General features: G+C 36.6%; 2 protein-coding genes across 3 annotated transcripts in view; one reads left to right on the top strand and one right to left on the bottom strand.

Moving 5' to 3' along the window:
- Positions 1-800: 800 nt before the first annotated feature.
- LOC132110682 (mini-chromosome maintenance complex-binding protein) lies at positions 801-8,030 on the bottom strand. Of its 2 annotated transcripts, none has more exons than XM_059517492.1 (16): positions 7,846-8,030; positions 7,581-7,666; positions 7,096-7,236; positions 6,883-6,924; positions 6,104-6,196; positions 5,844-5,973; positions 5,529-5,683; positions 5,193-5,290; positions 4,935-5,104; positions 3,921-4,044; positions 3,654-3,771; positions 3,399-3,564; positions 2,315-2,448; positions 1,598-1,762; positions 1,086-1,174; positions 801-1,006 (listed from the first exon to the last, which is right to left on the bottom strand). In XM_059517492.1, exons 1-16 carry the CDS (start codon positions 7,901-7,903, stop codon positions 880-882), a joined length of 1,896 nt encoding a protein of 631 aa, XP_059373475.1. In that variant the 5' UTR covers positions 7,904-8,030; the 3' UTR covers positions 801-879. The 2 variants fall into 2 exon arrangements, with proteins under 2 accessions (XP_059373475.1, XP_059373476.1); XM_059517493.1 differs by having other exon boundaries at positions 6,104-6,193.
- Positions 8,031-8,553: 523 nt separating this feature from the next.
- The window catches only part of LOC132110679 (SEC23-interacting protein-like), a 10,265-nt gene continuing 6,801 nt past the window's right edge, over positions 8,554-12,017 (top strand). Inside the window, exons 1-6 of the mRNA XM_059517489.1 lie at positions 8,554-8,804; positions 9,474-9,988; positions 10,991-11,198; positions 11,465-11,658; positions 11,755-11,844; positions 11,930-12,017. The exon at positions 11,930-12,017 is cut by the window's right edge and continues 33 nt beyond it. Coding sequence (XP_059373472.1) covers positions 8,672-8,804; positions 9,474-9,988; positions 10,991-11,198; positions 11,465-11,658; positions 11,755-11,844; positions 11,930-12,017 — 1,228 coding nt within the window. The 5' untranslated portion in view covers positions 8,554-8,671. The remainder of the gene's footprint in view (positions 8,805-9,473; positions 9,989-10,990; positions 11,199-11,464; positions 11,659-11,754; positions 11,845-11,929) is intronic.

Here is a 12,017-nt window from a genome sequence, read left to right as displayed (position 1 = left end):
TAAACAAAAGTGTAATTTTGATTTATTTACAACTTTGGTTACAAATGAACTAGAATAGAAGTTCTTATCTTTAAAAGTTGGAGAGTCTTTTCTCACTTAACACTGCAGATATCACTTGAGAAATGTTTTTCCTAGCACTCAGATCTCAATGTAACCTCTCCTTACGGTGTCAGTATGTGGCTCCTCCCAGAGAAGACCTCATAAATGCCTGGAGCTTCACTATATTACATTCTTTGCATTCAGATGCAGTCTGACAGGTTTGTGACTCGTTCAGTCACATAACAGAAGAATAATCAGGTCTTGCACTGCCCAAGACATTCAACATGAACGTGTCAGCACTGGCACTTTCAGGCCTTTGCTATCTTTAACTCTAAACATGCTGATGAACCTTGATGTAAAGCTGTTTTTAACTGCATGATTTTAACTCATAGTAATACATCAGAATAACAAGGCCCTTAAGTGTTAGAATGTATTTTGATATTACATTTTAATAATGTATTAGTAAATGTTAACTAATGTACTATACTAGTTAACAAATGAAACCTTTGTGAAGTGCTATCCAACATTTTTAATAATACTATATATACAAAGTTCTCAAAACTTTATTTTTCCTAATACCCTTGTGCCATAAGTGTACATATTTGCTGTAAGGCAGGTATTCTTTGTCACATGTTTGCATCTCCATATAAATGTAAATACACAAAGTATCAAAAACTAAATGTAATTATCTTCACCAGTGTCTGTAAGGTTTTCCACATGTAAAATGAAGTAAAAAAAAAAAAACTGAACTGCACAAGAAGTCATATGAAAACATTACCTTTTAATCCAAAATACAAACGAGTATGAAACTGTTGAAGTACGTGTAAGTAGTAATATATTTTAAGGCTCATTTCCATTCACACATTTCTGCTGCGGTGTTCTACTTATTCTCAAAGCCTCGAGCTGCTTTGCTTTCATCCAGCCATCTCTAGACAGTGTGTTCTGCCCGTGACTTAATGAGAGCAACCTGAAATAAATTAGCATTTAATTGTCATATTGTGGATAACATAACTAGATTAGTTGTGAAAGCGCAATTCAAAACTCACCTCGCAACAACCAGCAGCCTATGGAGGTCTTCCGCAGACATACTCTGAGGGTCATCTTTTCGCATCTCTACAAAGTCCTCTTCTACTGCCTACAGGCAAAAAATATCATCATGATGAACAATCATATCAACATTTTTTTTTTCGCCACTGGAGTTTTGGTTCCTTGCCACGGTCGCCTTCGGTTTGGGGTTTAAAAGAAACTTGATATTCAGCAAAATTATCAGTCTGACTGCACTGACTAAACTGGAACTAAATTGTGCTGTATAATGTCTTCTGTAGAGCTGCTTTATAACTGAATCATGTTCATTTCATAATTGATGAACTACGCAACACTGAACTGACTTGAGCTGAATCTTGTGTAGAGCTGGTTTATAGATTAAACCGTATTCATTTCACAGCTAAAGAGCTTTGCAACATTTAAACTGTTATTTTCATATTACTGTGAAGCTGCTCTAAAACGATCTTTACTGTGTAAAGCACTATAAATATAAAGTTGACGAGAAGACGCTGACCTTTGTGATCTCATCTGAAATGGTGTAGTTCAGAGCACGTGCCACACTCAGATAAATGCGATACTTGTTGAGCTGAGATGGAACCTGCGCCACCTGCACGGCGCTCAGGTACTCCTCCAGGTTAGGTGGGTTCAGGGTGGGCCGAAGGTGAACCTGACAGTCAGACTGAGAAAGCAAAGAAGAAATTCTTTGCAAGGACTCATTTAAAAGTTGCACTTTATAATGGGCTTCATTTTTAAAATGACTGAGCGCTTGTATTTCAAGTTCTCATTTGTCAATATCACAATGTCATGAAACTACTTCTAATGAACCTTCAGTGCCTTTTTAAACTGTAAATAAAACTGTGTATCTGTGCTTCATGACATTAAATAAGTGGCCTGTCCTGGCCTCTCCCTCTAATGTCCTTGTGGTAGAGTTGCCACCATGGGAACTAGAGAGCTGACGTACAGGAATAGCACAGCACTTTCCACAGGCTGTTAGCATCACAGCATTAGAGCCCAGCCAGGGAGCTGACGACAACCCTGTGGACTGTAATGGAAATATTAGGCTGTCTTTACAACTGCCCGATGGAAACAACTCCCATGGGAGAGGCATTCAACCAAGTCATTTTAACTTGTTGAAAATTAAGATGCCAGACTATCTAATCCAGCCAAATACATGTGGTAAATATTTGAATAATAAAACACTGAAGAAAACACTCAGGCCTGATGTTCTTACCGGGAGGAGCGATCGGCCCTCAGATGTGATGAGCACGTTAATATTGCAGGAGAATTCCATCTGGTGGTAGTTGAAGTCGTAATCAACCTTCTGCCAGGAGATCAGGTTCCCCAGCGCGGTGATGTTTCGCACACCTACACCCAAGACAGACAGTACAAAAGAATTGTGTCTCTATGAACATCTCGTAAGACAAATACAACGACTGAGCAACACAGAGCAATACAGTCTGAAAGGAAATGCCTGATGCTGCAGAAAAGGATGTTTACTCTTCCTTTAGGCATGCAAATATCTCTGCCAGAGATTAGATAAGTGTAATGATCTGAACACAGAATGTCAAGGTTACTGATAGTGACTCTCAACTGTGAAGGCGAGCCTAGTTAGGACTGCTCTATGCCTGCTCAAAATTCACAATGCTGCATAGAAGCAAGATTAAAATAAGCCTGCTCTGACCCACCTCATTACAATATCAAATTATTAAAATAGACAGCTGTAACTGCTGTGTAAATGCACCTCTGAGCAGCATTTAAACAGTCTGTGCAAAGAAACCTAAATGCCACTTCAGAGGCACGTCTGTGGTACCTCTGCCATGTAAATTTGGCATAACACCAATTAGGTTATGTACATTTCAGTATAAATAAAAAGGTGTTTTTTTTGTTGCTAATAATACATAAATGTCAAAACCACTTCTTGAGAAACACTAGACTTACTGCTCATATGGTTGAGTTCAAAAGTGAGACATCACCATCTCTCAATATGAATATGGAGTACAAACTTTTTACATTACAAATTATTTAATGAGCAATTCACAACAGCACTCAATCTGCATGAACTCCACAGGTTTGTGTAAAGTCTAAAACCTGTGGATCATGTTCTCCAGCATGATTTGAGAATGATCCATAAATCATCTTGAGCTTTAATGGAAGCAAGAACCTCCATGTACAAAGTGTCGCATGATCAATGCCACACATTTCCTTTAGGTTAGGTAAGATTATTAGGTTGCATGTAAATGTAGCCCAAGTGGTGTTAGACCTATTGTACATCTAGTCAGCACAGTGCTTTTCCCAGTGATAATCAGTGCTCTCACCTGTGGTGTCCAGTTGGCCCTGCTCCAGCTGTGTCTCATCCAGAAACAATGACGTGTTATTGGACAGCTGAAGAGTCCCACTCACCAGGCGGTTAGCTGTGTAATCTTTCCGGGGCACCATCCTCTGGGTGTTCATGTTATGCAGGCTCATGCATAGTCGGTATGACTAGCAAGAAAGGGGAATCAAGTTTTAAAGTATAAGTAATACTACTACTATTTACAAAGATTTATAAAAGTTCAATCTAGATCACTTACAGATGGCACAAGCTGTTGGATGACCGTGTAGAGATGCTCAGTGTATGAAGAACTGTGAGGACAGCCACTGAGATTCAAGGTAAATTTTCCCAAAGGAAGAACATCCTGTCTGCTGTATCTACAATAAAAACACAGTGCAAACTTTATGATGTGTAGTCTGAAGGAAGGCACTGGACTTTCCACACAATGCCACAAAAGCAATATTAATACTTGAATTTGTGCTATAACCTAAACAGGGACTCCAGAAACCAGAAATGAGAGACGTACACATTAGAGATGAGATGGAGTATGAGGTACTCTGCAGCGAGTGAATCCCCCAACAGAACATGTGTGAGGTATGTCAGCAGCTCTGCTCTGATTGAAGCCAGTTCCCCAAGAACACTGCTTAAATCTGAAGACAGCATTCACACATATACAACATCAGCAACTGTTTGAACAGTACGGCTGACATGATACAGAAGTTCAATAGTTGCTGCCAGTTTGATTCTAAATAACTTTGATACAAAAAAATTATAACAATAATAATTTCTTGAAATGCATTAGTGCTCACTAGATGTCCAAATAAATAGTGAACAATTAAGGAAAGCGATTTTCTTCTTATAATATTCATGACAATATTTTTGTTTAATATAATTCTATTTAACTGCTTTTACACCAGTGTTGTGTAAAAACTATTAAAAAATCATTCTTATTTACTGAAACAAAGCTGAAATAAAATTATACAAACATTAAATTAAATAAAAAAAAAACTAATGAAACATGAAAGTTAGAAATGTTGCCTTGGTAACCAAGTTGAAGAAATAAAATTACTATAACTGAAATAACTACAATTAAAACTAGTATTTAATAAGTATATAAACTAAAGATAAATGAAAATATTAAAATAAATATGGTAACACTTATATCCTTTATGTATAATGCATTATAAAGGGTTGTTAAAGGTTATAATGCATTGCAATAATTCATAATGTGTGTTGTATTACATTATATCTTGTCATAAATAATTATAACTGAATTTAAAATGCATAGTGTAACAATGACTTGATAAGTGTTATAACTGTTGTTACAATTATTCATGATATTGTACAATGCAGTTTAAGGTGCATTACAAGGCATAATCAATGCATTAAAAAAAAATTCTCATGTATTATTCATAAAGGCTTTAAGTGTTACCAAATATATAAATGAAAAATGAACAAATATTTCAAATGAAAACTGAATATATAATACAAATTCTAATAAAAAGATCCTTATCACAGATCCTTAAGAGTAATTTCTTACAGTTGCCGTTATTCTCCAAGACACTAGAGGGCAGTAGTGGGTTATTGTGCACTAGAGGCTGTGCATACAGCATGTGCAGTCGTGGTACGAGGGATGCTGGTGGGCTGTGAACTCTTTGCTCCTCCACTGTCTCCATGCCTTCTGTGGGGTCCAACAGAGAAGAAGCCTCTCTGAAGACATAAAATAAATATATTACAGTTTATCTTTACAAAAGCCCTTATTGCTATTACAACTATCCCAAAATGATGCTCAGATTACCTCTCATCTGCAATCACGCTCAAGGCAGGGTCCACAGAAAGGATGCCAAATACTTCCAACATGTCATTCAGTTTGAAACCGTCCCAATCCTCATATACCTGCCAATTACAGAGGATGGCCGAGTTACATTGCTGTCTGTGTAGGTGGGGAACAATTCAGTAGAGTGAACCATCATATTATTGCAAAGAAAATACAACATTAACATGTGCCTGCTCAAGACAACTTGATTCTAGTGTTAGTCTTAAAAGTGTGCATTAAAAATGTCAATCAATAAAAAGAAACTATTTTATTTAGAGTGTGTCAAGATGATGGTTTAAGATGAAGGAACAGTTCAACCTTAACAAGACAGGCTGGGCCCTTCTCTCCAGGCAAAGGGAAGTTGAGGTCCAGACTGGATGTGCAGTGTGATGGAGACGGGTCATGGCTGGGAGCTTCTGTCTCCTGACGCTTCGGCTCAATGTTCCCATGAGACTCAGCAGAGCTCTGAGCTCCTGTTCGAGACAAATGAAAATCATTTTTAATCTTGAGCACATGATAGATAAAAGACAAAATCTTAGAATCTAAACTAATCTAATCTTGAACAAATGATAGATGGAAAAAAATAATGTCTACACAGTCACTGGAACGGCATTCTTCAGACTTCTTTCTTACCCTGACTAAAATTTTTCATCTGCTGGGGCTGCGTGTCCATCTCATCGTCCTCTTCATAGCTGCGCTTATGCCTGTTTGGGACATAGGAAGTGGAGGGCACCACTCGTGCCTGACTGGTACCTGTGTAGCTGTTCTGAGCTGTTAAAGATGGTTTAACTTTCATTTTGGTCAATAAGAAAAAGGGAAACTACCAATCACATGCTGTGTAGACTTATCTGAAGTGTAAACAAGACCACTTTCTGGGTTCATGTGAAGGATATTTCCTTGACCCATTGAGATTCTCCTGGGATGGGGACACAATAAAAGGTCTGTCTCTCTGAAGTAACTGTGTTTCTTGAATTGAAGTCCACCTGCTGATATAAAGTCCAGTTGCTTATGTCTATTTTACCCTAATATTTTATTGCAGGTCATTCAATTTATGAATACAGGTTAACCTATGATGTTTTTCTTGAAATTTTGTGACTTTCTTATTTTGGGTCATGAAAATGCCTGAAAATGTTGGTACAATATTTCTATTACAATTATGATATTTGTGGGTCAACGTTAAAGACAGTTGCATAGACCGGACATATAAGCTTTTTTTATTTTGATGTATTTAGTTTTGCTAATTTACATTTATGCATTGGCCAGATGTTTCTATTCGAAGAAACTTTTGTAATCATGTTTATAATATTCACATTTTATGAACAAATAAATGTTTATAAATATTTCATAGTTTTAAAAATCATAATTTAAAAATCACTCGTGTTTATATTTTTCTAATGTGTAAAAGGTATTAATGTTAGAGGTTTGCGGTTTAACCCGTTTCTTTTGGCTTGTTTTTTTTATATTGTAATTTTTAGTTAATTTTTATTTAATCAAATAAAGGTCAATATGACCCCTACCATAAAAATTGTAACCCGGTTTTGAACATAATAGAAACATGCTTTTAACACACCTATAAGCTTGATCTGAAATAAATATGAAACAACTTCTCCAGACCTAGCATATAAATACATTGGTGTGTGTTTACATGTTAACAAGTCAAATATTTACTCACCCCACCCTCTGTGATATCTTTGTATTTTCCACATTTCACCTGCTGCGAGTAAGGACAAGTTTAGAAATTATTCAAAAATACTTTCTTATGTGTATTATTTCAAAACACCCAAAGGTGGAAAACCGGCTGCTTTTGTTATGTTATGCATCTCATTGAGTTTTAAAAAATACCTACGCAGATGCGTTTCTATTAGACATGTGTAAAAGTACTTACTTTCGAGTTTGAAGTGGGATCACTTGTCTCATAAACACCCATGAAAAATTCTGGATCAAACATATCCTGGACCATGCAACGAAATTTCACGAGACTGTTAGGCTTCAGGTAGTGCAGGGGAACATCATTCAGAGATGGAACCTGGAAAAAACAGAAAAAAGAATGACTCCAAAGTCAAACAGATGAGCTTGAGGTCTAATCTCTCACTAAACCCATTACCATCACCACAAGCCCATGTTTAACTACGCACAGCTGTAAAAAAATAACATGCTAGATTACGCCCACACCAGTTCTTATGGCAAAAGAACCGCTTTATTGCATGATATTTATGTCATCCGTCAAAAAGCACACCTCATATCTGCACACAGAGGGCTAGCCACTATCCTAAACATAAGCGCACAGTTTCATTTATTTCTGCAAGAATACCGCATAATTCAATATACATAAAATGTCAGAGGAAATAAGATTGTAACAGCTAACTTTACCCATGTATGAGCCTCGTTTAGTTTCAGTTTCTCTTTGAAATATTCCACAACTTTCTTCTCCCAGTCTGGACAGGACTTACTCTGGGCTGAAGGGACACAAAGCATAGCCACATTTTAGAAAATTAATTTATACATGATTATTCACAGTGTAATGCAGGCTACTACATGGGAAATGATTTACAAAGCGTAGCAGATCATGACGATCACATGCTCTAACGTTACATACATTAGTATCAAAAAGTATCTTTTGACTACTGCGTCTTACCAAACAGCCCATCAACAACACCCAGTGGGTTATTGATCCAGTCATGAACCGTAGGCATCGCTGCGGGATTTTGAACACAAAATTTAATACTAAAATACTCCTTTGACTTGTTGATGCAAAACACGTTTCAGAGTTCAGCAGCGGACAACACACCGTGGCGGGAAAATTGCGTCATAAAAACTACCACGTGACCATGCTTTTCTTCGCAGCCCTAGCTAGTCTAGACGGTTCTAGTTCACCGATATGTGCAATGGCTGTAGCAATAAAGTAAAAGTCAAAAATTCTACAAACAATATGTATTCATTTATGCATGTATTTAGATATAAATTAATAATTATTAATATTATTATTATTAATAATAATAAGTTATACGAAATTGTAATACGTTAATAATATTATGTTAATAGTAAGTTATTTGTGTTTATGCATCAAAATTATTGATTAGAAGAGTTTCCATAAAATGCCTAGAGTTTGACATTTATTGAACTATTCGTGTACATTAATACATTATGTTTGTAAACATTTGAAGTTAAAACTGATTAGTGTTTTTATTTCCTAGCATCGTAGCCGTTTTTAAAACAAAAACGAAAGACATTTTACTGTCGATGTTGTGTGCCATTGATTACTTCTGCCTTGGTACGTCTACGTCACGCAAATCTGTATGCCATGTAGTAGACGTCAGGGCAGTTTACCGTGTGAACATTTCAGACGATCAATGAAGTGAAAATCTGTACAAGTCCAGAGATCCCCTTTATCTACCGTGACGAAACAGGAAGAGTTGGCTGTTCCGACTGGAGGACAAGCTACGTGTAAAATTTGATTGAAAATGGCTGATAGGAAAGTCAATAACATCCCCAGCAGCAGCGCAAATCTGCTGTTTTCAGCAGCTCCGGAGTTCAACTTCAGCCTGCCGTTCATACCGGTCAGTCAGGCCACCGGCCCCGCGGTTTTATCCGGAGGTGAGCCTATAAAGTCTGCTTTAGTGGATAGTGATGCTAGCTTTCCTCTAGGGGGGCTTTTGCTCTTTATGATAATTATCTCATGCTTTCTGTAAGATTATTTTTCTCGGATATCCAGTAAACATAAACCCGCATTTTGGTTATATATATATATATATATATATATATATATATATATATATATATATATATATATATATATATATATATATATATATATATATAAACATTTTTAAATTTATTTTATTTGCTTGATTAGTAAAATAAAACAGTTGACGTTACATATATATTTATATACGTTGCAAAGCATACCCTAAAAGGTAACAGCGTGAAATTATCAAAATTATGAGATTACATTATCACTCACTATCCCCAAAACCACCTGTCATCAAAACGTAACTTAATTTAAATTACAATGAATATTGTAAAAAGACTGAAATATCACGTCTTTTAGAGAACCATTACTGATATTTCCTGACAAAAGTATGAGTTTCATTTTGCCATATGCCAATAAAAAAAGCTTCCTCTTTATAAAAACTCAAAGTCAGTCTTATACTGAAGCTCCTTGAAGCTTTTCATGTTTCAACTGTGATGACTTAAAAAAAAATCACAAACAGTTGACAGACCCATTATATTCAAAACCTATTTTCTTTGTCATCCTCTGTGAAGATGATGCCAGTGAAGTTGGAGAAGAAGACAGTTTTCTTGGCCAGACATCATCAGCAGCTCCTCAAGCCTCCACATTCAATTATTTCTCCAGCACGACTAACAGCAGTGACCCGTTTGCATCTATAGGGCAGCAGCCATGCCCGCCTGCAGCCGCCACCGTCATTCCATCAACAACAAGCCCATTGCCTGCATCCACTGCAGCTAGCCTGCCTCTAAACCCACCAATGAGTCACATGAACCCCGTACAGCAGTATGGCAGTGTCACTAATCAAATCCCTGTGGGTACATACACTCATCCACCTAATGCATCAACTCCTCCTCCTCCTCCTACCCAGAGCTCCCAGCAGTCCTATAATCCATACCGTCACACAGCTGCCAGTAGCAAAGCTAGTCCGTACCTCATGGCTCCTGAATTACAGCAGCAGCCCCCCAGCCAAACACCCCAGCATCTAAACCCCTATTCTCAGACCACCCCTGCTCCCTCGTTCCAGACTCCACACACAGCGTTTACCAAGGTTGGTCATGTAATGTCATATTTTGATCACTATGCTCTTAAATTTATAGTGGCAAATAAGAGGGATTTTACTGGCCCTGTCATGTTTGAAAAATGGTCTGCTGCCACGGTCTACAGAGACTGACTTCAGATAAAATCTTGAGGATGCATTATATCATATCGGTTATCTGTAAATATAAATTATTAGACTTGTTTTTTTTTTTTTTTGTATCACTTTATACTTTATTTATATTGGCCAGTACTGGATTTTTAATTGTTCCTACTCATTTCCTGCTTTATAGATTACCTTTGCCGTCTAATTTCCCGTCATCTCACAGAAGTTTCATACTGTAAAATACAGTGTTATTTTTGTATTTGATATTATTTATTAATATTTTAATAAAGTTCTTATATTTTATTTTCATTGTTGTTTGTTTTAGTAATTTTGTTGTTCTTTTAGCATATTTTTAAGCTTTGGTTTTTATTTTATTTCTTTTAATATTTGTACAGTATATAGCTTTAATTTTAAGTTAGTAATTTTAGTACTTATTTATTTCACTTAAACATTTTTGTTAGTTTTTTAAGTGTAAGTTTTTCATCCAATTTTATTTATTTATTTTAGCTTTATTTCAATTACTGAAAATTTTTTAATCGATTTAGTTAACAACAGTGATACAATGTAATGTTGTGATAACTAAATTAATTTATTAGACATTTAAACATTAATTTTATTTTTTAGTTCAGTTAGTTTATTATTTTTATTCTATTTTTTATTTTGGAATATTTAATTTATTTACACAAAATAAAATTGGATTTTAATGTCTGCTATTTGTTTGTTGTCAGCTGTAGCATAATAATTGGATCAGATTTATATAAATTAGAATTGTAATATTGGTGCAACCCTGTATAAATATATATAATAAAAATGCCAGTTTAAGCAATGTCTTTTTAGTGTCTTTATAAGCATAAACTGGCATACTTATGGACTTGTACTTTGTTCATATGTTGTTTTGCTATTTTTCAGCCTCCCCCCACACAGATTCCACCACCCCCTACAACGGCCAACATGACTGGACCATTAGTCCCTGCCAACTCAATGGTGCCATATGCTTACAATGTTTATGAACCTGTTCAACCTCACTGGTTCTACTGCAAACAAGTGGAGTCAAAGATGGTCTGGCTTCCTTTTAGTATTCTGGATTCCATTTGCTTGGAAGAAACTTTCAACTCTGGTAAGACAGGAAGGGTTTACATCAAACCCTCTTACACTAGCTGGAATAATTGTACAAGGCTTTGGCAATATTTTGGTATTAGCTTTCTGGTTTTGAGGCCAGTATGAAGCCTGCTATTTATTTTACGATATCTTAAATTGAGTAATGTTAGGCTAAATCGAACCGCATCTGTCTCTGTAATTTATTAGTTTGAGATTAAGCAATTAGGTTAGATTAAGCATGTGGGCACTCTTAGTCTTTTTCACAACTGCAATCTGTTGTTTCAGTTCAGCCAGATCCAGAAAATGTGATTGTGTGTACGGACGGAGGACGCTATGATGTGCAGCTGTATGACCGCGCACGGACCGCCGTGTACTGGGAGGAAGAGCCCACTGAGGTCCGCCGCTGTACCTGGTTCTACAAAGGAGACACAGACAGTCGTTTCATCCCCTATTCAGAAGAATTCAGTGAGAAGCTGGAGGTTTGCGCTCCTCTTTAAATTTTATTCTCATCAGTAGTCACAATACGGATTATCAGGATGCCATTTTAACTGCACAATGTTATGTATGTTAAACAGGCAGAATATAAGAAGGCTGTTACCACTAATCAGTGGCACCGCCGACTAGAATTCCCTTCTGGTGAGACCATCGTAATGCACAATCCAAAGGTAAAATGATTCAATGCTTTCAGCAAGAAAAGACTAGATGGTAAACAATGTTTCTGTAGCATAAATCTGATTGGTTCCTCCTCAGGTGATTGTGCAGTTTCAGCCGTCTGCCATGCCTGATGAGTGGGGCACGACACAGGACGGTCAGACCCGACCTCGGGTTGTCAAGAGAG

This window comes from Carassius carassius, chromosome 30 (genome assembly GCF_963082965.1).
Source record: "Carassius carassius chromosome 30, fCarCar2.1, whole genome shotgun sequence".
Taxonomy (NCBI): Eukaryota; Metazoa; Chordata; class Actinopteri; order Cypriniformes; family Cyprinidae; genus Carassius; species Carassius carassius.
This window is presented reverse-complemented; position numbering and strand designations above follow the sequence as displayed.